General features: G+C 44.4%; 1 protein-coding gene across 4 annotated transcripts; it reads right to left on the bottom strand.

Moving 5' to 3' along the window:
- Positions 1–935: 935 nt before the first annotated feature.
- On the bottom strand, positions 936–18,654 carry LOC148507986 (uncharacterized). Of its 4 annotated transcripts, XM_088445105.1 has the most exons (4): positions 18,573–18,654; positions 12,086–12,248; positions 4,202–4,320; positions 936–2,820 (listed from the first exon to the last, which is right to left on the bottom strand). In XM_088445105.1, the coding sequence occupies exon 4, from the start codon at positions 2,801–2,803 to the stop codon at positions 974–976; it is 1,830 nt and encodes a 609-aa protein (XP_088301231.1). In that variant the 5' UTR covers positions 2,804–2,820; positions 4,202–4,320; positions 12,086–12,248; positions 18,573–18,654; the 3' UTR covers positions 936–973. The 4 variants fall into 4 exon arrangements, with proteins under 4 accessions (XP_088301231.1, XP_088301229.1, XP_088301232.1 ...); XM_088445103.1 differs by lacking the exon at positions 4,202–4,320; XM_088445106.1 differs by lacking the exon at positions 4,202–4,320 and having other exon boundaries at positions 18,589–18,646.
- Between the last annotated feature and the right edge of the window lie 7,959 nt (positions 18,655–26,613).

The following is a 26,613-nucleotide window of genomic DNA, read 5'->3' as shown; positions in this document are numbered from 1 at the left end:
CACACATAACTTAAATATGATTAAACAGTTTTGCCCCAATGTAACAGTCTTCGAGTTGCAGGCAACGTTAGCCGCTATATTTAAAGCAGCAATTTATTTTATTCAAATTTATTTTAAAAGGAAAGCCCAGGTTGATTTTGCTTTAAAACAAATTGCCACTTTGAATCTAGCAGCTACATCGCGGATATCTCGCAGCTGCCCACAACCCGGATTCTACTACATTCGGCCAGAGCCGTAACTACACTTTTTAGTGCCCTGTGCCAGAGAGAGCATTGGTGCTCCCCCCCCCACCTAATTTTTTAAATAGTTACATAAGATAGTACACCTGAAAAAGGCCCATGGCCTCATGGACAAGGGCCAGGGAAGAGATAGGGGAGGCTATGAGATGCTGAGGATAAAAGAAGAGGAAGCTACAAGTGAGAATGATAATAAACAGGAAAACTGGCAGGCCCAAACAGTGCCCCCTGTCCTGCAGTGCCCTGTGCCATGGCACAAGTCGCACTACCCTAGTTACGGCCCTGCATTCGGCTATTTGTCTGTTGTCAGTTTTGGGCACCAGGAAAAACGGTCTTAAAAGTGCAAAAATTGATTTCTGGCCACAATAAAATACAAATTATAAATTGAAACATCACATCTGAAGACCAGGGTTCCAGACCTGTGAAAAACAGAGCTCAGGACTGTAGCGATCCCAGTAAAAGGTTTAACTTTGGGACACACAATTCCAATGGACGTACTTTGTATAAAAGAACCAGATCATGAAATATATATGATTTTCAGATTTATTACTCAATTCAGACATATTTAAACTTATAGAATACATTATTTGGGGTTATGCACAAGAAAATTGGTAGTTTAAAGTTCACGATTTATTTATATTATAAAAAAAAATAAAAAAAAAATGAGGGACATATTTTTGTTATCCCAGAAAAGTTCTGTTTTTTTTTTTTTTTTTAAATTAAACTTTATTCCCCATTCAGGACACCACTATAGCTTCTATCTTGTTGTGAACTTTTTGATGAAGAATGAGGCCCGATTTGACGGCAAAACATTTCCCGCACACAAAACATTCGTAAGGCTTCTCTCCCGTGTGCCTGTGCTGGTGTATCGCCAGATCCGACTTATGGAGGAAACATTTCCCGCAGACATTGCAGCAATGGGATTTTTCCCCGTTGTGAGTCTTCTGATGGTTATAAAGATATGCTTTCCTAGTAAAACTTTTCCCACATTCAGAGCAAGAAAATGGCTTCTCCCCTTTGTGGGTTTTCATGTGTTCACCGATGTAGGACTTACTGGCGTAACACTTGCCGCATTCAGGACAGGAGTACGGTTTTTCATTCGAGTGACATTTTTGATGGATCGTCACATCAGATTTGTTCATAAAACATTTGCCACATTCCGGGCAGGGAAAGGGTCTTATCCCCGTGTGCTTTTTTTGATGATGGGCAAGACCCGACCTCCCGAAAAAACTTTTACCACATTCGTCGCAACAAAAAGGCTTCTCTCCTGTGTGAATCCGCTGGTGGTCGGCGAGGATGGTTTTACGAGAAAAACCTTTCCCACACTTGGTGCACAGATACGGTTTCTCGCCCGTGTGGGTTTGTTTATGCCGGTCGAGCGTCACTTTTAGAGTGTAACATTTCCCGCAATCGGGGCAGCAGTACGGCTTCTCTCCCGTGTGAATCCTCTGATGCTTAATTAGATTTGCCATTGAGGCGAAAAAATTCCCACATTCGGCGCAAAAGAACGGTTTCTCCCCCGTGTGCGTGTTTAAGTGTCGGCCGAATTCCGCTTTGACGGCAAAACCTTTCCCGCATTCGGGGCAGGTGAAGGGCTTCTCTCCCGTGTGTTTCATCCGGTGGACGTTTAGGTTGGATCGGCAGGAGAAACGCTCGGCGCACTCCGAGCAGGCAAAAGGCTTCTCGCCGGTGTGAATTCGCTGGTGCGCTGCGAGAATGGGCTTGGTGCTGAAACACTGGCCGCATTCAGAGCACGGGAAAGGTTTTTCTATCGTGTGGCTTTTCTGGTGTGATACAAGTCTGGATTCCAGAGAGAAATGTTTGCCGCACTCATTGCAAGTGAACGGCTTTCCCGTGCTTTGGCACGACACCGGGTCCTCATTAATACGAGCAGAAGTGTACTGTGTCTGCAGATTATCAGTAGAGGCAAAACTGTCCGTGTCTGCGAGATCGTCTTCTTCACTGGAGACCGATTCCTCCTTAATATGAATAGATGTGAATGGCGACTCTGTAGGTGTACATACCTCAGTGAGTCTTCCTCCTTCATCTGAGGCGTCATCTCCCTCTACATAAGTAGCTTTATGTCCTGTATCCGTACAAATGTCAGGGTCTGTGAAACTTTCTTCTACTGGTAAGACAGATTCCCCCTTAATATTAATAAGAATAGCTGAATACTGTGCATTAACTGAGGGTATATCAATGTCAGTGTCTGTGAGGTTTCCTTCATCACATGAGACTGATTCATCCTTAATAGGAGTAGATGCATAGTGTATATGACCTATGGGAGTATCACTCTCAGTATCTGTGATGTCTCCGTCCTCACTGGAGATAGATTCCTCCTTAATGTGAAAATGTGAATAATCGGCGTACATTTCACTGTCCGAGACATTCCCTTCAGATTCTTCCTTAATAGTAGCGGGCGTGTTTTGCCCAAATTCCTTCGCCGTATTGTCGACACAAATATTACCGTTTAGGTCACACGTGGTTGAGAATTTGTCTTCCTTGTTATCCCTAATAAAGCTGTGATCTTCATTTTTTAAACCTGACGGGGGGAAATGGAGGTCCATTCCTCCAGGGGATAAATCTGTAGATAGAAAATACATCATGAAAAATGTCTGAACACAAATTAGCAGCTTTATGAAACAGTTTACACACACGTGTCCTTATACATCTTTGCTGCAGTCGCGCTAAAAAACCCCTCTAGGCGCGCCAGGTCCCGCGAGATTCTGCTAATGTTGGGCGTCTTTTTTTTGCCAAAAATGTGACTAAGTCGCTGATTCATTTGATATGTGACACTTGTATATCTGTGTGTACGACTGTGGGGCATATTCAATTGAGGGCGAGAGTAGCAAAAATCCTGCACCTGCGAGGTATTTCCTACAGGTGCGGGATTTTTGCTATTCGATTAGGTGCGGATTTTTTCCTTTCTTGAGCGCCGGGAGTTTGTTTTTTTTTCGCACCTCCAGAGCAAGTTTGAGTTTTCCTAAAATCGTTATTTTTATGAAAAATCAGTAGGACTTGCTCTGGAACCCCAGCGGTAACCCCCCTGAGGACTAATTAAGCAATTGGAAGTTTCCAATTAGCTTAATCAGTCCTTAATTACTTACCTTCTGCAGCGCGGTCTTCTGCATCCAGTGTTGGGTCTGCAGCAGCGGTGAATATGCAGTGTGTGTCAGACTTTGTAAGTGTGTATGCCCCCTGGAATGGGCACTGGGAGAACTACATCTCCCAGCAGCCCTTGTGCATCCCTACAGCCCCTGGGACTCCCGACAGCCCCCTCCCCAGTGAGAAGATGGAAGGGAGACCACCAGGAGCTGTAGAGACCACCGGATACCCCCGGGCAGGTAAGTGACTTTTTTTTTTTTTTTTTTACGCGCCGCAGGATTTTCAGCTCTGAAAACCCCTCAACCACTTTTTTTATTAATTGGATACCGCGGGTATCGGGAGCGCGCATAGCCGCGATAATCCAAGATTGGGCGCAAGGATTTTTCCTTGCTGAACCTCGCGCCCAATTGAATATGCCCCTTAGTCTCTGGATCTGTATATGAAGTGGTACAATATAGCGGCTGCAGCTTTTTTCATTCCAAGTCTTGTTGTGCCTCATATACAGACTCAGGTGCAGACAGATATACAAGTGTCTCATGTCAGACTGATCAGCACAGTCTGCTGGTGCGTCCCAGTCTCATCCCATTGCAACTTAAGCGCATTTTTGGCAAAAAAAAAAAAAAAGATACTCGACGCTAGCAGAGTAGCATGAGACCTGGCGGCTCATTCACACCAGGCAATTCGCGCTGTGTGGCGTAGTGAGGACACATCTCTACCATTCACTAGTTAACGGAACTTAACAACTATTAAAGTGTGAAAAGCGCTAATTAATTATAATTCAGGCTGATGAGTTTTTTTTAAATTAATTTAGCATTTTATTATTTGTAACTAATAAAGGGATCTAGCGTATGGCGTCTTACCTCTGTGCGCCTCACCATTCTGTCTCCGCTGTATATTTTCCCCTTTCCCACCAAGTGCTCCTCCTCTGTCTTGCAGCAGTGGAAGCGGTTGGCCCCTGAGGCGTACGCTCCAGTTCCTACTGCGCATAGCGGAGAAGGGACAGCCCGAAGCAGGTTTGTTAAATAGATAGTGGAGATAACAGCTGGATGTCACAGTAATTAGGGCCTCATTTATCAACCAGTCTTATCGTTCACAACGAGTGATAGAACTGGCTGTGCCTGATAAATGGTGCTCCAGCCAATCAGCTCCCAACTGACATTTTTCAGGTGACACTTGGGAGCCGATTGGCTGGAGCACCATTATCATAGGAATCAAGTTTTATCACTCCTTGTGAATGATAAAACTGAGGGCCTGATTCAGAGCCGCTCGTAAGTGGCCGCTCGTTCGTTCCGAGCGATGTTCGCACATCTGCGCATGCGTATGGGTCGTAATGCGCATGTGCCAACCAGTCAGTGCGGTCGGAAATCATGTGCTCGCAAAATAGCGAATGCCTGCTAATTTGAGTGACAGGATGAGGCGTTTGTGGGTGGTAACAGGGGAAGGTGCTTGAAAACGGGGAGTGGAGATCCGAACGCAGGCGTGCCAAACGGTCAAAACGGAGGTTTTAAGGGTGTGCATAATTAACAAAGCAGCGTCATCGACCACGTCACTTGGTTGTCTTTTAGCCTGAACTGCTCGCATGATTGCGGTAGGAAAATGCTACCACAAGAATAGCGAGCAGTTCATACGCCTTTCAATGTACTCGATTAATCTAATAAATAGCGGAGATGATGTATGATGCGAACGGCCAGGGGGCGTTTTTTCAAATTAGCGAGCGCATGTTTCGTTCGCTCGTTCAGACATAGAGGCGTCAACAGACCGCAAAGAGCGAGCGCTCTATTTAAATATCCAACCCATTTTTCAGAACGACCGTCCGCAAATAGCGTCCGGCTCTGAATCAGGCCCTGAGGCCCTTAATGTGGCTGGATCCACCTTCACCCACACAACAAGTGAGAAATAACTTATTGTATAAATGCATTTCTATTATCGGTGCAGCATGCCTAGTGTATTATTGTAAATTCAGTGTATTAGGGTACTTACATTTCACAGGCAGCCTGTTTTGTACACTGGGGTTACCCAAGATTATTCATGTTAATTAAGTATTTGGTCCAAGCCCAGGTAGAATGAAAGGCATCACCTTGACAACTGCATTCCTTATATCATGTGCCTAAGCTGGACTGTTCAAGCGCGCGTGTTTTTAGAGCAAATAGTAAAAATTGTTCTATTGGTGAACCATACTGTCATTTGGGAATTACAGATTCCTGGAAATGTATTTAAATAGCAATTTAACCCTACAGTTCCCTGCCTCCAGACCTATTCCCTGACCAATAATATGTATATCACGGTGTTTAAAGTGAGAGGTATGGCCTGTGTCCATGTGAGTAACCAGGGGAGAAATAAACAACACATGAGCATATTGTACTAGTACATTGGCCCAGTCAAACCTAATCATCATTGTCTTAATGCAGGCAACCCCCTCTCCAAGATTGACTGCCCCGATTGCCAGAAGGAACCTGTCACAGCCACCAGCAAAGAGGTGCTGCAGCAGCCACAACCCCCAGGAGTAAGCAGTTCCATCAACTGGACCGTAGTTGGCACTTACAGTGGGGGCCAGTGTTTGGGTGGCCAAGGAACGCCAGTGGAACTGGATCGCTACCTCTGGTTACTAACGACAACAAGAACCCCCAGATGATCCAAATATTTAATCTTCTATGAACAGCATTTTTTTTAGCATGTACATTACAGATTTGAGTTTTATATTTGTTGCACTGAATACCTGGTTCTACAATTTACAGGCGCCAAACTAATACCTGAGGGATTTATTCTATGCGAAAGGCTTATGGGGTTTGCAAACTCTATTGGTGCTTACACACTGGGCGATATTACTGAGCGATTGCACGATTACGACATCGTAATCATGCGATCGCTCAGTATTCGTGCACATATCGTGCACTTTTATGTCGGAAACGACTAGCAATGCGCGCTCCTGCTGGTCGTTTCCGACATTGTCCATCGCCTGAACATGTAGCACAATCTGACGATAACGACAGATTGGCATGTTCAGGAATGATGGACTGTGCCTGCACCGGACATATCGTTCAGTGCAAACACTACAGGTGATCAGGAACGACGGTACGATTACGATGACGTAATCGTACTGTCTTTCCTGATCGCCCAGTGTGTACCCACCATATGATTAGGTAACATGATTCCAATTTACAACTGGTAAATATTATTCATAATTACATAGAATTGTATGAATTGCTGTGATTTCATATTATTTTCATATAGAGAATTTTTTTTATATATATATATATATTTTTTTTTAACAATGTATTGTATTTATAATAATTATTACCCCCCTGAACCTCTCATCAGACCGATTCATTTTAGAACCAATACTAGTGCTGATCAATTGTCCAACACTGTTCAAACAGCTTAATTGGTGGTTGATAGTGACATCCTGACACCTTATAGGAACCTGACACACACACAATGATACAGTCATCACCCAGACACATCCCCTGGTGTTACTGTATAATGTCCCATTCCCAGCAGTCACCTTTCCAGTCATCACCCAGACACATCCCCTGGTGTTACTGTATAATGTCCCATTCCCAGCGGTCACCTCTCCAGTCATCACCCAGACACATCCCCTGGTGTTACTGTATAATGTCCCATTCCCAGCAGTCACCTTTCCAGTCATCACCCAGACACATCCCCTGGTGTTACTGTATAATGTCCCATTCCCAGCGGTCACCTCTCCAGTCATCACCCAGACACAGCCCCTGATGTTACTGTATAATGTCCCATTCCCAGCATTCACCTCTCCAGTCATCACCCAGACACATCCCCTGGTGTTACTGTATAATGTCCCATTCCCAGCAGTCACCTCTCCAGCCATCACCCAGACACATCCCCTGGTGTTACTGTATAATGTCCCATTCCCAGCAGTCATCACCCAGACACAGCCCCTGGTGTTACTGTATAATGTCCCATTCCCAGCAGTCACCTCTCCAGTCATCACCCAGACACAGCCCCTGATGTTACTGTATAATGTCCCATTCCCAGCAGTCACCTCTCCAGCCATCACCCAGACACATCCCCTGGTGTTACTGTATAATGTCCCATTCCCAGCAGTCACCTCTCCAGTCATCACCCAGACACAGCCCCTGGTGTTACTGTATAATGTCCCATTCCCAGCAGTCACCTCTCCAGTCATCACCCAGACACAGCCCCTGATGTTACTGTATAATGTCCCATTCCCAGCAGTCACCTCTCCAGTCATCACCCAGACACATCCCCTGGTGTTACTGTATAATGTCCCATTCCCAGCAGTCACCTCTCCAGTCATCACCCAGACACAGCCCCTGGTGTTACTGTATAATGTCCCATTCCCAGCAGTCACCTCTCCAGTCATCACCCAGACACATCCCCTGGTGTTACTGTATAATGTCCCATTCCCAGCAGTCATCACCCAGACACAGCCCCTGGTGTTACTGTATAATGTCCCATTCCCAGCAGTCACCTCTCCAGTCATCCCCCAGACACATCCCCTGGTGTTACTGTATAATGTCCCATTCCCAGCAGTCATCACCCAGACACAGCCCCTGGTGTTACTGTATAATGTCCCATTCCCAGCAGTCACCTCTCCAGTCATCACCCAGACACAGCCCCTGATGTTACTGTATAATGTCCCATTCCCAGCAGTCACCTCTCCAGCCATCACCCAGACACATCCCCTGGTGTTACTGTATAATGTCCCATTCCCAGCAGTCATCACCCAGACACAGCCCCTGGTGTTACTGTATAATGTCCCATTCCCAGCAGTCACCTCTCCAGTCATCACCCAGACACAGCCCCTGATGTTACTGTATAATGTCCCATTCCCAGCAGTCACCTCTCCAGCCATCACCCAGACACATCCCCTGGTGTTACTGTATAATGTCCCATTCCCAGCAGTCACCTCTCCAGTCATCACCCAGACACAGCCCCTGGTGTTACTGTATAATGTCCCATTCCCAGCAGTCACCTCTCCAGTCATCACCCAGACACAGCCCCTGATGTTACTGTATAATGTCCCATTCCCAGCAGTCACCTCTCCAGTCATCACCCAGACACATCCCCTGGTGTTACTGTATAATGTCCCATTCCCAGCAGTCACCTCTCCAGTCATCACCCAGACACAGCCCCTGGTGTTACTGTATAATGTCCCATTCCCAGCAGTCACCTCTCCAGTCATCACCCAGACACAGCCCCTGATGTTACTGTATAATGTCCCATTCCCAGCAGTCACCTCTCCAGTCATCACCCAGACACATCCCCTGGTGTTACTGTATAATGTCCCATTCCCAGCAGTCACCTCTCCAGCCATCACCCAGACACATCCCCTGGTGTTACTGTATAATGTCCCATTCCCAGCAGTCATCACCCAGACACAGCCCCTGGTGTTACTGTATAATGTCCCATTCCCAGCAGTCACCTCTCCAGTCATCACCCAGACACAGCCCCTGATGTTACTGTATAATGTCCCATTCCCAGCAGTCACCTCTCCAGCCATCACCCAGACACATCCCCTGGTGTTACTGTATAATGTCCCATTCCCAGCAGTCATCACCCAGACACAGCCCCTGGTGTTACTGTATAATGTCCCATTCCCAGCAGTCACCTCTCCAGTCATCACCCAGACACAGCCCCTGATGTTACTGTATAATGTCCCATTCCCAGCAGTCACCTCTCCAGCCATCACCCAGACACATCCCCTGGTGTTACTGTATAATGTCCCATTCCCAGCAGTCACCTCTCCAGTCATCACCCAGACACAGCCCCTGGTGTTACTGTATAATGTCCCATTCCCAGCAGTCACCTCTCCAGTCATCACCCAGACACAGCCCCTGATGTTACTGTATAATGTCCCATTCCCAGCAGTCACCTCTCCAGTCATCACCCAGACACATCCCCTGGTGTTACTGTATAATGTCCCATTCCCAGCAGTCACCTCTCCAGTCATCACCCAGACACAGCCCCTGGTGTTACTGTATAATGTCCCATTCCCAGCAGTCACCTCTCCAGTCATCACCCAGACACATCCCCTGGTGTTACTGTATAATGTCCCATTCCCAGCAGTCATCACCCAGACACAGCCCCTGGTGTTACTGTATAATGTCCCATTCCCAGCAGTCACCTCTCCAGTCATCCCCCAGACACATCCCCTGGTGTTACTGTATAATGTCCCATTCCCAGCAGTCATCACCCAGACACAGCCCCTGGTGTTACTGTATAATGTCCCATTCCCAGCAGTCACCTCTCCAGTCATCACCCAGACACAGCCCCTGATGTTACTGTATAATGTCCCATTCCCAGCAGTCACCTCTCCAGCCATCACCCAGACACATCCCCTGATGTTACTGTATAATGTCCCATTCCCAGCAGTCACCTCTCCAGCCATCACCCAGACACATCCCCTGGTGTTACTGTATAATGTCCCATTCCCAGCAGTCACCTCTCCAGTCATCACCCAGACACAGCCCCTGGTGTTACTGTATAATGTCCCATTCCCAGCAGTCACCTCTCCAGTCATCACCCAGACACAGCCCCTGATGTTACTGTATAATGTCCCATTCCCAGCAGTCACCTCTCCAGTCATCACCCAGACACATCCCCTGGTGTTACTGTATAATGTCCCATTCCCAGCAGTCACCTCTCCAGTCATCACCCAGACACAGCCCCTGGTGTTACTGTATAATGTCCCATTCCCAGCAGTCACCTCTCCAGTCATCACCCAGACACATCCCCTGGTGTTACTGTATAATGTCCCATTCCCAGCAGTCATCACCCAGACACAGCCCCTGGTGTTACTGTATAATGTCCCATTCCCAGCAGTCACCTCTCCAGTCATCCCCCAGACACATCCCCTGGTGTTACTGTATAATGTCCCATTCCCAGCAGTCATCACCCAGACACAGCCCCTGGTGTTACTGTATAATGTCCCATTCCCAGCAGTCACCTCTCCAGTCATCACCCAGACACAGCCCCTGATGTTACTGTATAATGTCCCATTCCCAGCAGTCACCTCTCCAGCCATCACCCAGACACATCCCCTGGTGTTACTGTATAATGTCCCATTCCCAGCAGTCATCACCCAGACACAGCCCCTGGTGTTACTGTATAATGTCCCATTCCCAGCAGTCACCTCTCCAGTCATCACCCAGACACAGCCCCTGATGTTACTGTATAATGTCCCATTCCCAGCAGTCACCTCTCCAGCCATCACCCAGACACATCCCCTGGTGTTACTGTATAATGTCCCATTCCCAGCAGTCACCTCTCCAGTCATCACCCAGACACAGCCCCTGGTGTTACTGTATAATGTCCCATTCCCAGCAGTCACCTCTCCAGTCATCACCCAGACACAGCCCCTGATGTTACTGTATAATGTCCCATTCCCAGCAGTCACCTCTCCAGTCATCACCCAGACACATCCCCTGGTGTTACTGTATAATGTCCCATTCCCAGCAGTCACCTCTCCAGTCATCACCCAGACACAGCCCCTGGTGTTACTGTATAATGTCCCATTCCCAGCAGTCACCTCTCCAGTCATCACCCAGACACATCCCCTGGTGTTACTGTATAATGTCCCATTCCCAGCAGTCATCACCCAGACACAGCCCCTGGTGTTACTGTATAATGTCCCATTCCCAGCAGTCACCTCTCCAGTCATCCCCCAGACACATCCCCTGGTGTTACTGTATAATGTCCCATTCCCAGCAGTCATCACCCAGACACAGCCCCTGGTGTTACTGTATAATGTCCCATTCCCAGCAGTCACCTCTCCAGTCATCACCCAGACACAGCCCCTGATGTTACTGTATAATGTCCCATTCCCAGCAGTCACCTCTCCAGCCATCACCCAGACACATCCCCTGGTGTTACTGTATAATGTCCCATTCCCAGCAGTCATCACCCAGACACAGCCCCTGGTGTTACTGTATAATGTCCCATTCCCAGCAGTCACCTCTCCAGTCATCACCCAGACACAGCCCCTGATGTTACTGTATAATGTCCCATTCCCAGCAGTCACCTCTCCAGCCATCACCCAGACACATCCCCTGGTGTTACTGTATAATGTCCCATTCCCAGCAGTCACCTCTCCAGTCATCACCCAGACACAGCCCCTGGTGTTACTGTATAATGTCCCATTCCCAGCAGTCACCTCTCCAGTCATCACCCAGACACAGCCCCTGATGTTACTGTATAATGTCCCATTCCCAGCAGTCACCTCTCCAGTCATCACCCAGACATCCCCTGGTGTTACTGTATAATGTCCCATTCCCAGCAGTCACCTCTCCAGTCATCACCCAGACACAGCCCCTGGTGTTACTGTATAATGTCCCATTCCCAGCAGTCACCTCTCCAGTCATCACCCAGACACAGCCCCTGATGTTACTGTATAATGTCCCATTCCCAGCAGTCACCTCTCCAGTCATCACCCAGACACATCCCCTGGTGTTACTGTATAATGTCCCATTCCCAGCAGTCACCTCTCCAGTCATCACCCAGACACATCCCCCGGTGTTACTGTATAATGCCCCATTCCCAGCAGTCACCTCTCCAGTCATCACCCAGACAAATTCCCTGGTGTTACTGTATAATGTCCCATTCCCAGCAGTCACCTCTCCAGTCATCACCCAGACACATCCCCTGGTGTTACTGTATAATGTCCCATTCCCAGCAGTCACCTCTCCAGTCATCACCCAGACACAGCCCCTGGTGTTACTGTATAATGTCCCATTCCCAGCAGTCACCTCTCCAGTCAGCAGCTGAATGATCTTGTTGGTGAGATCCAGGATCTTCTGGTCATTGTGCCTCTCATGTATCAATGAGTGAGGTGGAGGCACCGTGATGAGGCTCTGGGTCCTGCTCAGTCCTCCTGATAATCTTACAAAACTTCTTCACAACAATAGAAACCTAAATATTGAGAGACTCTAATCAATATTTACGGAGAAGAGAGAGAGGAGCCTTCAGTACAAACATGTCTCTTCATAGGTCATATTCGGTCATGCATTGGCCTAATCTTATGTTATCTTAAGTTACTATAAAAATGACAGAAGTTATCTTATTTTTTGCACACCAAAACACCCCCACAATGACGTGCGTGCGTGCGTGCGTGTGTGTGTATTATTTTTTTTTTCTTTCTTTTATTATTATAAATATTAATATGAATACCTCACCAACACATCAAATATATCTTTCAAAGCATAAAAGTAACACTAAACACAAAACAATGTCAAATAGAATAGTACAGATGTTCTGTAACCGTCAGCAACCAGGCTTTCTTCACTCATCTACTTAAATTAAACTAAACAATGATACCAGGTAAAATGCTGTGAGACAAAAGTGTCTAATATGGCTACTAAGTGGGAGATTTATCAAAGCTTGGAGAGAGAAAGTACCAACCAATCAGCTCCTGACTGTCATTTCTCAAACACAGCCTGTAAAGTGACAGTTAGGAGCTGATTGGTTGATACTTTAGCTCTCTCCAAGCTTTGATAAATCTCCCCCCTGACTCAATTAAGTGCAAGTTCTCTCGCACAACGTTTGGCCAATTAAATGAAATCGTGCCTGAAATTCCAGATTTTTGGTCGAACCGCAGAGTGGCATTGAGGGTTAGGGGTCTTATGCTGGGCATAGGCGTCTAAGAAAGGGTCCGATCTGCGTATAAAGCAGTTTGCTTGGCATGAGGCTATTATACTGGGCTTTAGTGTAAGGATACAATGGTGGGAATGAGGTTGTTCGTTTTGGCACAAGGCCACATATGGAAGGCATGTGACTGCAGAAAGCTGTTAGGTTGGGTATCATCAACAAGTCTTTCAAATCAGGGAAAACGGTGTATGGGGTTGGCATGGAATTACATGTGGCATGAGGCTCTTATATTAAGCAAAGAGCTGTATATTATACACATATAATGGGCATGAAGCTTTTATGTGGGACACAGAACTGTTGATGTAACTGTAAGTGGGGCCAATATGCCGGGAACAAGGCAGTATGAGGTGGATATTAGGTTGATATACTGAGCACGGGGCTGTATGTGGGGATATTAGGCCAATACATGGGGTACAAGACTGTATGTGGGGGTATTAGGCCAATGTATCGGGTACAGGACTGTACAGTGCATCCGGAAAGTATTCACAAGGCTTCACTTTTCCACATTGTGTTATGTTACAGCCTTATTCCAAAATTGAATAAATTCATGTTTGTCCTCAAAATTCTACACACAATGGCCCTCATTCAGAGCCGTACGCTCTGAGCAGAGCGCACGCTCTGAATGAGTGCCGCCCTCCATAATTATGGAGCGTCCTCCTGGACGCTCGTATAGCTGTGGGTCACCACCCACAGCCTATACGAGCGTGCAGTTTGATGGCCGCGATGGTCTTGACCATCGCCACTGCGAGCCGGAGCCTGCGGTTGAGTTTTTCAACCGCAAGGCCCGGAGTGATTTTGGCTCTATCAGAGCCAAAATCACTCCCACTGACATCACTAGTGATGTCAGTGGGCCGGCTTCTGACGGTAGGCGCTCCCTTGGGAAGGCCCCCGTCAGGGAGGCACGCCCCCAGCACGCCCACCAAAGGGGGCGTGCTGTCAATCAACATCGACAACACGCCCCCTTTGATCAGACACAACGAGCGAAGGAAAGTCCTTTGCTCGTCGCGTCTGGCACATGCGCACGACGGAGCTTCCGCTGTCGTGCGCATGCGCAGTGCACAACATCGACCCACTTGCGAGCGGACAGCCGCTTGCGAGTGGGTCTGAATCAGGCCCAATACCCCATAATGACAATGTGTAAAAAGTTTTTTTGAGATTTTTGCAAATTTAATAAAAAAACTAAGAAATCACATGTACATGTATTCACAGCCTCTGCTATGAAGCTCAAAATTGAGCTCAGGTTCATCCTGTTACCACTGATCATCCTTGAGATGTTCCTACAGCTTAATTGGAGTCCACCTGTGGTAAATTCAGTTGATTGGACATGATTTTGAAGGCATACACCTGTCTATAGAAGATCCCACACTTGACAGTGCATGTCAGAGCACAAACCAAGCATGAAGTCCAAGGAATTGTCTGTAGACCTCCAAGACAGGATCGTCTTGAGGCACAAATCTGGGGAAGGATACAGAAAAATATCTGCTGTTTTGAAGGTCCCAATGAGCACAGCAGCCTCCATCATCCGTAAATGGAAGAAGTTCAGAACCACCAGGGCTCTTCCTAGAGTTGGCCAGGCCGTCTAAACTGAGCGATCGGGGAGAAGTGTCCTAGTCAGGAGGTGACCAAGAACCCGATGGTCACTATCAGAGCTACAGCATTCCTCTGTGGAGAGGGGAGAACCTTCCAGAAGGACAACCATCTCTGCAGCAATCCACCAATCAGGCCTGTATGGTGGAGTGGCCAGACGGAAGCCACTCCTTAGTAAAAAGCACATGGCAGCCCGCCTGGAGTTTGCCAAAATGCACATGAATGACTGTCAGACCATGAGAGACAAAGGTTGAACTCTTTGGCATGAATGCAAGGAGTTAAATTTGGAGGAAACCATGCACCGCTCATCACCAGGCCAATACCATCCCTACAGTGAAGCATGGTGGTGGCAGCATCATGCTGTGGGGATGTTTTTCAGCGGCAGGAACTGGGAGACTAGTCAGGATAGAGGGAAAGATGAATGCAGCCATGTACGGAGACATCCTGGATGAAAACCTGCTCCAGAGCGCTCTTGACCTCAGACTGGGGCGATGGTTCATCTTTCAGCAGGACAACGACTCAAAGGAGTGGCTTCAGGACAACTCTGTGAATGTCCTTGAGTGGCCCAGCCAGAGCCCAGACTTGAATCCAATTGAACATCTCTGGAGAGATCTGAAAATGGCTGTGCACCGACGCTTCCCATCCAACCTGATGGAGCTTGAGAGGTGCTGCAAAGAGGAATGGGCGAAACTGCCCAAAGATAGGTGTGCCAAGCTTGTGGCATCCTATTCAAAAAGACTTGAGGCTGTAATTGCTGCCAAATGTGCATCAACAAAGTATTGAGCAAAGGTTATGAATACTTATGTACATGTGATTTCTTAGTATGTTTTTTTCTTTTTATTATTATTACATTTGTAAAAATCTCAAACTTTTTACACCTTGGCATTATGGGGTATTGTGTGTAGAATATTGAGGACAAAAATGTATTTATTCAATTTTGGAATAAGGCTGTAACATAACAAAATGTGGAAAAAGTGAAGCCTTGTGAATACTTTCCGGATGCACTGTATATAATGTGTGTGGGTGAGAATGAATGGGTTATTATCACTTCCTATGCATATGATATGTATGGGAGAGAATGAATGGGGTATTATCACCTCCTATGTATATGTGTATGGCAGAGAATGAATGTGTATTATCACCTCCTGTGTATACAATGTGTATGGAGAGAATGGATGGGGTACAGTCACCTCCTGTGTATGGGAGATAATGAAAGGGTATTATCACCTCCTATGTATATGCGTATGGGACAGAATGAATGGGGTACTTTCACCTCCTATGTATGGGAGAGAATGAATGGGGTATTATCACCTTCTGTGTATATAATGTAAGCTCCTATGAGCAGGGCCCTCTACCCTCTTGTGCTTCTCCTTACTCTACCCTCATCTACTTCTTACTCTCTACCAGGGAACATAACACTTGGTTGCTTTGCATTGTTGCTTATCTGGGTGTTATGGTCGCGAATGTAGCACTGTATATTATCCATGTCCTGTATTGTATTGTACTGTACTGTAAATCAATATATTTCTTTATGTACTTTGTAAGACGCTGCGGAACACTTGTGGCGCCATATAAACGATAATAATAATAATATAATGTGTATGGGAGTGAATGAATGGGTATTATCACCTCCTATGCATATGATGTGTATGGGAGAGAATGAATGGGGTATTATCACCTCCAATGCATACGATGCGTATGGGAGAGAATGAATAGGTATTATCACATCCTGTGTATATAATATGTATTGGAGTGAATGAATGGGGTATCATCTCCGTCTCCGGCGTATACAATGTGTATGGGAGAGAATGAATGGGTATTATCACCTCCTATGTATACAATGTGTATGGGAGAGAATGAATGGGGTATTATCACCTCCTATGCATACGATGTGTATGGGAGAGAATGAATGGGTATTATCACATCCTGTGTATATGTGTATTGGAGTGAATGAATGGGGTATCATCTCCGGCGTATACAATGTGTATGGGAGAGAATGAATGGGTATTAGCACCTCCTATGTATATAATGTGTATGGGAGAGAATGAATGGGGTATTATCACCTCCGGCGTATACGATGTGTATGGGAGAGAATGAATGGGGTATTATCACCTCCTATGCATACGATGTGTATGGGAGAGAATGAATGGGGTATTATCACCTCCAATGCATACGATGTGTATGGGAGAGAATGAATAGGTATTATCACATCCTGTGTATATAATGTGTATTGGAGGGAATGAATGGGGTATCATCTCCGGCGTATACAATGTGTATGGGAGAGAATGAATGGGTATTATCACCTCCTATGTATATAATGTGTATGGGAGAGAATGAATGGGGTATTATCACCTCCTATGCATACGATGTGTATGGGAGAGAATAAATGGGGTATTATCACATCCTGTGTATATAATGTGTACTGGAGTGAATGAATGATATTATCACATCCTATGCATACGATGTGTATGGGAGAGAATGAATGGGGTATTATCACCTCCTATGCATACGATGTGTATGGGAGAGAATGAATGGGGTATTATCACTTCCTATGCATACGATGTGTATGGGAGAGAATGAATGGGGTATTATCACATCCTGTGTATATAATGTGTACTGGAGTGAATGAATGGGGTATCATATCCGGCGTATACAATGTGTATGGGAGAGAATGAATGGGGTATTATCACCTCCTATGCATACGATGTGTATGGGAGAGAATGACTGGGGTATTATCACATCCTGTGTATATAATGTGTACTGGAGTGAATGAATGGGGTATCATCTCCGGCGTATACAATGTGTATGGGAGAGAATGAATGGGGTATTATCACTTCCTATGCATACGATGTGTATGGGAGAGAATGAATGGGGTATTATCACATCCTGTGTATATAATGTGTACTGGAGTGAATGAATGGGGTATCATCTCCGGCGTATACAATGTGTATGGGAGAGAATGAATGGGGTATTATCACTTCCTATGCATACGATGTGTATGGGAGAGAATGAATGGGGTATTATCACCTCCTATGCATACGATGTGTATGGGAGAGAATGAATGGGGTATTATCACTTCCTATGCATACGATGTGTATGGGAGAGAATGAATGGGGTATTATCACATCCTGTGTATATAATGTGTACTGGAGTGAATGAATGGGGTATCATATCCGGCGTATACAATGTGTATGGGAGAGAATGAATGGGGTATTATCACCTCCTATGCATACGATGTGTATGGGAGAGAATGAATGGGGTATTATCACTTCCTATGCATACGATGTGTATGGGAGAGAATGAATGGGGTATTATCACATCCTGTGTATATAATGTGTACTGGAGTGAATGAATGGGGTATCATCTCCGGCGTATACAATGTGTATGGGAGAGAATGAATGGGGTATTATCACTTCCTATGCATACGATGTGTATGGGAGAGAATGAATGGGTATTATCACATCCTGTGTATATAATGTGTATGGGAGTGAATGAATGGGGTATTATCATCTCCGGCGTATACAATGTGTATGGGAGAGAATGAATGGGGTATTATCACTTCCTATGCATACGATGTGTATGGGAGAGAATGAATGGGTATTATCACATCCTGTGTATATAATGTGTATGGGAGAGAATGAATGGGTATTATCACCTCCTATATGTATGTGTTTGAGAGAGAATGGTGGGATATTATCACCTTGTGTGTATACAATGAGTATGGGAGTGAATGAATGGGGTATTATCACTTCCAGAGCATAAATTGAGTATGGAAATGAATAAATGGATGGACTATAATTACCTCCTCTTTATATAATGTGAATGAATTGAGTAAATATTATGTACAATATGGTGAATGGATTACAGCCACCTCCTCCTATATATAATAGAACAGTACATACATATTTTATCCACATAATACTATATATCAGGATGTATATAAATGATACTAGTGTATATACAGTATAATGTCCTTGCCTCTATTTATATAAGAGTAAATACCATATCGAGCACCAACCGGTAGCGGCGTCTCTCCGTCCCTCACATAACAAATCACGGATCACTTTTTATTCCGGGTTGCCGGTGACATACATATAACTTCCGCATCCAGACATCAGACTTCCGGGTTCTGCGTTCCAGCCGTTTACCGGAGTCTGCGTTTCATCCGACTTCCGTGTTCTGCGTTTCATTCGACTTCCGTGTTCTGCGTTCCATACTACTTTCGGGTTCTGCGGTCCATCCAACTTCCGTGTTCTGCGTTCCATCAGGGTTCTGCGTTCCAGTAGACGAAGTTATGCCCGGACGTTAAATACGGAATTAGCGCCTCTGCTGGCCAGAACATATTTATTTCCAATGTGAATTACTTTATTAACCGTTCTGAGGTGATATTAGGAGTATTGACATGTTCTGCTGTTTAATTACAGTATTTGGGGTATTATTTAAAATGTATACATATAACCCCATTCGTTTAACACCAACAGTTACCGGTACTGGGGTAATATGAGGGGCAGTTATCCAGTCTGGGGTTATATGAGGGATAGCTATTGGGGCTGGTGGTAATTTGAGGACTAGTTACCTGGTCTGGCGTAATGTGAGGGACAGTTACTGCAACTGGGGTAATATGAGGGCTATGTTACCGAGTCTGGGGCAATATGCATTCTAGTTACTGGGTCTGTGGTAATATGAGGGACAGTTACCAGGTCTGGGGCAATATGTTATCTAATTACCGGGTCAGGGGCAATATGTGTTCTAGTTACTGGGTCTTGGGTAATATGAGGGACAGTTACCTGGTCTGAGATAATATGTGGGATCGTTATCGGGACTGGGGCAATGTAAGTTATAGTTATCTGGTCTGGGGTAATATGAGGGACAGTTATTGAGTCTGGGGTAATATGTGGGATAGCTATCTGGACTGAGGAGATATAGTACAGTGAGTGGCCACAATGTCTGTGTTCTTTCAAAGGGGAGGAAACATTTCCCCGTTCCTCCCATGCAACGTAGGAGGTTGGCCACGGCATACATACATTACTATCAAATTTGTCGGACATGTTTGACAATTTCATGATGTCCGGCAGTGTACACCATGTCTCTATTACTAACACAGGGACCTGACTGGGGAGGTGAGGGAGTCTGGGAGTGTCACAGTGACATCACTATTATCTCTATTACTAACACAGGGACCTGACTGGGGAGATGAGGGGGTCTGGGAGTGTCACAGTTATGTCACATTAAAATTTATTACAAAATGAGAGATGTAACTAACGAGGTCAAGGGATGTTGGAAATTATTAGTACTATTTAATAGAGATGAGCAGGTCCGGTCCTCTGAGAACCGGACCGACCCGAACTTCCAGATCCGAGGCGAGAACCGAGCTAAGCTCGGGTTTTCCAGCCTGACTCGGATCTGAAAACGAGGCAAAACGCGCCATACTCCCACTGTCGGATTCTCGCGGGTTTTGGATGATATAAAGGTCCACGCGATCTGCGCCATTTTCACTCCGGCTGTAGAGAGAGAAGCTAGCAGACGTAGTCACTCAGTGTGTGTGTCCAGTCGGGGTCTTGGCCTGAAAGCTGCTGCTGTGTTCTCCATAAAGGGGCTTAGGCTGCAGTATAGGGGGACTTCCTTCAATGGGTGCTGCAGCTGCTGTGTCACTTGTCCTGTCAACTAACTGTGCGTTAGCAACTTAGCTGCGCTATTATTGTACGGTGACACTGCCGCAGTTTATCGTCCACTTATTTGTGACTCTGCAGGTGGTCTGTCCGCACTCGACAGGGGTGCTTTGTTGTCCATCAAAAAGGGGTGTTTTGTTCAAGAGGCTGTTGCCTCATTCAGGGGTGCTCTTCCCCAGTGTAAAAAAATAAAAGTGAAATTAAATTAATAATAATATCAATCCACAAAAAAAATTAAATTATTTTTTGTGTGTGTTAGCAACTTAGCTGCGCTATTAATGTTTGGTGACACTGCCGTCCAGACCGCAGTTTATCGTCCACGTATTGTGATACTATAAGTGGTAGCGCAGTGTGTTATTCTTAAATTAATCTTGTGACACTGTAAGTGGTAGCGCAGTGTGTTATTCTTATTTATTAATATTTAATCTTGTGACACTGTAAGTGGTAGCGCAGTGTGTTATTCTTATTCATAAATAATTAATCTTGTGACACTGTAAGTGGTAGCGCAGTGTGTTATTCTTATTCATAAATAATCTTGTGACACCAAGTGGCAGCGCAGTCTCATATTCAACTTTTCACTTTCTTCAATTGTGAATAAATTATTAGTCCACATGCTGACTACAAGACCACAACAAAGTGCTAAATAACATGCGTTATATCATATAAAACATAATAACATCACTGTAAGTGGCAGCAAAGTGTGTTATTCTTAAGGTGCGTACACACGATTTTTTGAACGATTTAACTATAACGACGATAATCGTTCATGCGCGTTCACGTTTGTAGTTTATTGTCCATTCTGACTGTCCAACAAACGATTTTCGTTCAGAAAATCGCTCATGTTGTGCAGAATAAACGAACGATTTCCATTCACTGTATACATGATTAAAAAATCGTTCATCGTTTTTGAAAATCGTTCATTATTTTAGTAACCAACGATTTTTAGTGAACGATTTTCGTTCACTTTTTCAAGGGAAATTCTGAACGAAAATCGTTCACTAACATCGTTGTGTGTGTATGCAGCTTTATTCATAAATAATTAATCTACTGACACTAAATGGTAGCGCAGTGTAGGCTGCGAAAACCCATTTTTGGCTAAACTTTTTCGCTGATGACGTCATTTTCGCCGATTCTACTTCTCCCTTTATTCAATTTGGACGACTTTTTGCCGGTGTGAAAAGTCAATGCATCAGACTCGGCGAAAAAGTATCACCTATGAATAGGTGGCGAGAAAAAGTGCAGAATTGGTGTTTTGGGGTACAAACTTCTATAATCTGTGTCAACAGTTTTTTTAAAAAGTACCTTAGGACACCCCAAAAAAGTACTTTCATTTTGGGGGCGAAAAAAAAAAACAAAGTTGGGGGACAAACTTTTTTTTTTTTCCAAAATGTTTTTTTTATTTGGGTTTTCAAACATTTTAGTTATGCATACTATAACATTTGGATATTAATACAGTAATATATTTGTTGTCATACAAAATGCAGAAATCATGTTCTAGAGAAGAAGTAATAAGTTCTTATGTCAATTATTATTAATCAAAAATTTAAATCATGAAAAGAAATAGAAAAGAGAAAAGTAAAGAATGAAGGGAAGGGGAAGGGTCATCTGCAGCTCTATCCCGCCACTCGCAGTCGAATACTTCAACTAAGTTGGGGGGACAAACTTTTAAACCTGACACTATTATTGAGACACTAGTCCAGCGGGTTTATTTATGATGTCACTTATGTTTGAATTTATGCCCGATATTTAAAAGGGCAGTGCTCTTACTATCTGTGTCTTGCTAGTAAAACCATTGCCCTTTTAAATCTTGTACATAAACACGGATAAAAGTGTCAGGTTTTACAACCCAACGCTTCGTAAATAATCCCCTAGGTCTCTAAAGCTTGTGGTTGAAGCATGGCATAAAGTTTATAGTCAGTAAGAGGTTTCTATTTCCTGCACAGACAGTCACCTATTATCTGTAATGCACTATTCATGGCGAATTCAGAGGTTGCTCATCCTAATAAGCATGGGAAATTATATTTTATGTGACACAAACAACTGTGTACTAGCATTCAGAGCAGTGATATGCAGTGAGGCAAATGGCTCGAGAGATATGGCGATGGGTCTGAGTGCTGGAAGCCTGTCTCACACCCTATTCACTGTAACTCTCCCCTCACTACACTAAGCTTCAGTGTCCATTGACTGTCCTACCTGCATCACTGTCTTCTCTTGCTGCTGCTGACTCAGCTACGATCTCTAAACACTGAAGTGCACTTCTTGGTCACATGACACATCCAAGGTGTCCATCAGCGCTCAAGGCACGCCCAGCTTACTGCACGTTTTGAGACCCCACCCCCAGCTCTGCAAGCAGTGTCTGACTATACAGAAGTGAGGCTGAGCTGCTGCTGCCTCATCTCTCGTCTCCCTGCAGTCCTAGAAATTAAATGATTACAATAAACAAAGATGTTTATAAGTTATAAATATCTTCTATGTATTATATATCTTCTATGTATTATTCTAATAATTTTGACATCAAATCTCAGGAGTATTGCCTACCCTGATTGCACGTCCCTGATTCAGAGAGAGAAACGTGTAGAGAATCTTCATCCTGGAAGCATGCAAGGATTGGTCACATAGGTCTCGAAGCCTGGCCATACATGGGGGGAGGATACTTCCGCTTCTGACAAAAAACAGTAACCATTTGGGGTTACAATGTTCTGAGTTGAGATTTCAGCTCAAAGTAACACACGCTTCTCCTACTACTCCCATGTGATTTATATTTTATTTATTGCGCCAAATGTCTTTATTTGCATCTTTGTCACCGTGACGTCTTAGGGCCTGATTCAGACCCACTCGCAAGCGGCTGTCCGCTCGCAAGTGGGTCGATGGTGTGCACTGCGCATGTGCACGACGGCGGGAGCTCCGTCGTGCGCATGCGCCAGACGCGACGAGCGAAGGACTTTCCTTCGCTCGTTGTGTCTGATCAAAGGGGGCGTGCTGTCGATGTTGATTGACAGGGGGAAACGCCTACCGTCAGAAGCCGGCCCACTGACATCACTAGTGATGTCAGTGGGAGTGATTTTGGCTCTGATAGAGCCAAAATCACTCCGCGCCTTGCGGTTGAGAAACTCAACCGCAGGCTCCGGCTCGCAGTGGCGATGGTCAAGACCATCACGGACATCAACCTGCACGCTCATATAGGCTGTGGGTGGTGACCCACAGCTATACGAGCGTCCAGGAGGACACTCCATAATTATGGAGGACGGCCCTCATTCAGAGCGTGCGCTCTGCTCAGAGCGTCCGGCTCTGAATGAGGGCCTTAGTTGCAAACAGACAAGACAAACCGCTTCAAGAGAATGAGCTGATTTATTTGATATGCGACACTTGTACAGTATATCTGTGTGCGACTGAGTCTGAATACGAAGTTTCGTTGTATGGAACTTGGCGTGAAAAATAAGCATCACATATATAAAAAAAAAGTGTCCCATATGAAATGATCAGTGCAGTCTCATGAAAAGGTTTATCTCACCCGCTTGTGACTAAGACACATTTTCGGGCACTGGATCTCGAGCCAGGCGTCTCATTGTCGCATGGCGCTTTGAGGATACGGTGTATGAGGACACATCTGTAGTATCTATCTATCTTATTTTTATTTATTTTTGTACTTTTTTTTTTTTAAACAATTTATTTTATTGAGACACCGCACATAAGCACAATCAGATACATCAAAATAACAATCACGCAAAGTATAAATATACATAGAGTACAGTAGACATACAGATCATAATTGTTGTGAACATAATATAGTAACAGTGTGTCTACCAAAGAAGAAAAGAAACCCCCCCCCCAAAAAAAAAAAAAACAAGTCAAAAACCACATAGACATATATATATAGCTCATGATAGCAGTACTCCACCATATAAACACTGCATATGTCCTAGTTATCAGAACATAATGTATATCAGATAATATTTAAAACTTTCAACATCTGACTAATACAACCAAAAACAAATAAATAATACTACAAAAAAAAAAAAAAAAAAAAGAGCTCTCTCCCAATCCTCCCCCCCCACCCCCAAAGGATCCATAATCATCTGTAGCTGATGAAAACACATTAGGTCGTGGCAGAGTTGATGTCTATTGGTGTATTATTTCCAACAGTCTGGAGTAAAAACCAAGATGTATCCTTCACACTATAATATATTTGGCGTCTCACGTCGAGGGATAATGTAGATATATATGATTCCCACATATCAAAAAATTTCTCCACTTTCTTTTCCTTCTCTAAGACTACCTCTACCCAATCTATTCAAAATATGTTATATAACTTTGTCTTAAATAACACAAAAGATGGGGAGGTGGTCGAAATCCACTCCTGCAATAATGTTTTACGAGCAGCCGCGCTAATTGCCAATAACAGTTTTCTGCTTCCTTTGCTAGCTCTTGTATCTGTAGGTATAATGCCAAAAATAGCCCACTCTGGAATGAAAGGGACATAATTGAGTAAAGCTGACTCCGCATATCGTTTGATCCGTAACCAAAATCCTCGGACTATTGGGCACGACCAAAAACAATGATATAAGTCCGCATTATCTTCTCCGCACCTATAACAGGAATGAGAAGCCGAACGTCCCATTAAAAAACTTCTATGCGGAGACAAATAAGCTCTGTGAAAAATGTTTAGAAACATCTCCACATATATTGTTGATAAAGTTTTACAGGAATAATTAAGGGCAGTCAATAACTCTTCCGGTGTATACAGAGGAAATTTTTGAACCCACTGCGAAAGTCCCCTAGCATTGGACGCGTGATCCAAAGATATTTTAAAATACTGATAATAATTAGAAATTGCTTTCTTGAGTATTGGGGGCCTGGAAAGAAGGTCATCTACTGGATTATTCCAATATTCCGCCACAAACACCTGGATTACTGAGTTGATATAATGCTGTGCCTGCAGGAAGGCCATGGGGAACCCCAACAAAGCATTATACTGTTCTGCCGCTTCGCTAAAAGATAAAACCCGACATGCTTCTTTATCTACCAAACAGCCTATTCTCTGAATGCCACCCACACGCCATATTGTGAATGGATATGTCGCCTGCCCCGACTGAAAATGTGGATTTTTTACTAGAGGAAGAAATAATGATTTGTGTGAGTTAAGGCCCGCCTCTTGTCTTATCAAGTGCCATACTCGTTTTGTATTCCACAATAAAGGATTATTTTTAATTGCGATTGGTATCTCCTGGTCACGGGAGTGAAGAAACGTAATCAAATCGCCCTGGTCTAAAAATTCTCGCTCAAGTGAGGTATTAGCATAATTCTCTGATCCATTTATCCAATCCGACAAATAACGGATCATAGCTGCTTTATTATATAATCTGAGATCTGGAAAGCTTATTCCACCATTCAATTTGGTTTGTTGCAATTTTAACAAACTAATCTTAGACCGCTTACCATTCCATATAAAGGACCTAAATATTTTATTTAAAAGACTCAGATCCTTAACTGTAATGAGCAAAGGTAGGATTTGGAGCGTGTACATTAATCTTGGAAATGAAATCATTTTGATTAAGCTCGCGCGACCCATATATGACAGAGTGATATTCCTCCAGCCATCCAATTCGTCCGAAATTTTTTTTATAATGGGTCTATAATTAAAAGGATATAAATTTGCCAAATTGCTAGGAAGCACAATACCTAAGTATGTTATCCTGTCTTTGGCCCATTTAAGTGGAACATCACTAGGCAGACGTGGCAATGAATTGCGCGAACCCAAATAAAGTGCCTCTGATTTACCTATGTTCACCGCGAACCCTGATATTTCTTCAAAACTTTTCAAAAGCCCCAGTATATGCGTTAGGCAGTCATGAGGATTTGCAATGTAAAGCATTATATCATCTGCAAATGCTGTTAATTTGATTGTTTTAGAACCAATCTTTATTCCCTTAAAATGATCGTCCTTCTCCAGTATTCTAATCAGCGGATCTATAGCTAGATCAAATAAGAGGGGTGAAAGAGGACACCCTTGTCTAGTACCTCTGAACATCTCTATAGGTGCACTAGTACAACCATTTATCATTAGGGACGTCGTTGGGGATAAGTAAAGATATTTGATCAATCCGATAAATGAAGAGTTGAACCCATGCATTTGTAATACATTAAATAGATGGGGCCATAACACTGTGTCAAAAGCCTTTGTCGTATCTAAACTTAATAGAGTGTTAGTAGAAATTGAAGATGCCCCAGCTGACACTGCCACTGCAGCAATAGCCGCTCTAACTCCTCGAACTGAATGACGCCCTTTTACAAAACCCAATTGATGAGGAGTTGGTAATTCTGGCAAAATAGTTTGTAAACGACTTGCCATAATTTTAGCTAACAAATTCGCGTCT

This window comes from Taudactylus pleione, unplaced genomic scaffold, assembly GCF_031769625.1.
Source record: "Taudactylus pleione unplaced genomic scaffold, aTauple2 ptg000377l, whole genome shotgun sequence".
Taxonomy (NCBI): domain Eukaryota; kingdom Metazoa; phylum Chordata; class Amphibia; order Anura; family Myobatrachidae; genus Taudactylus; species Taudactylus pleione.
The sequence above is the reverse complement of the archived record's forward strand: the minus strand, read 5'-3'. Positions and strand labels throughout refer to the sequence as shown.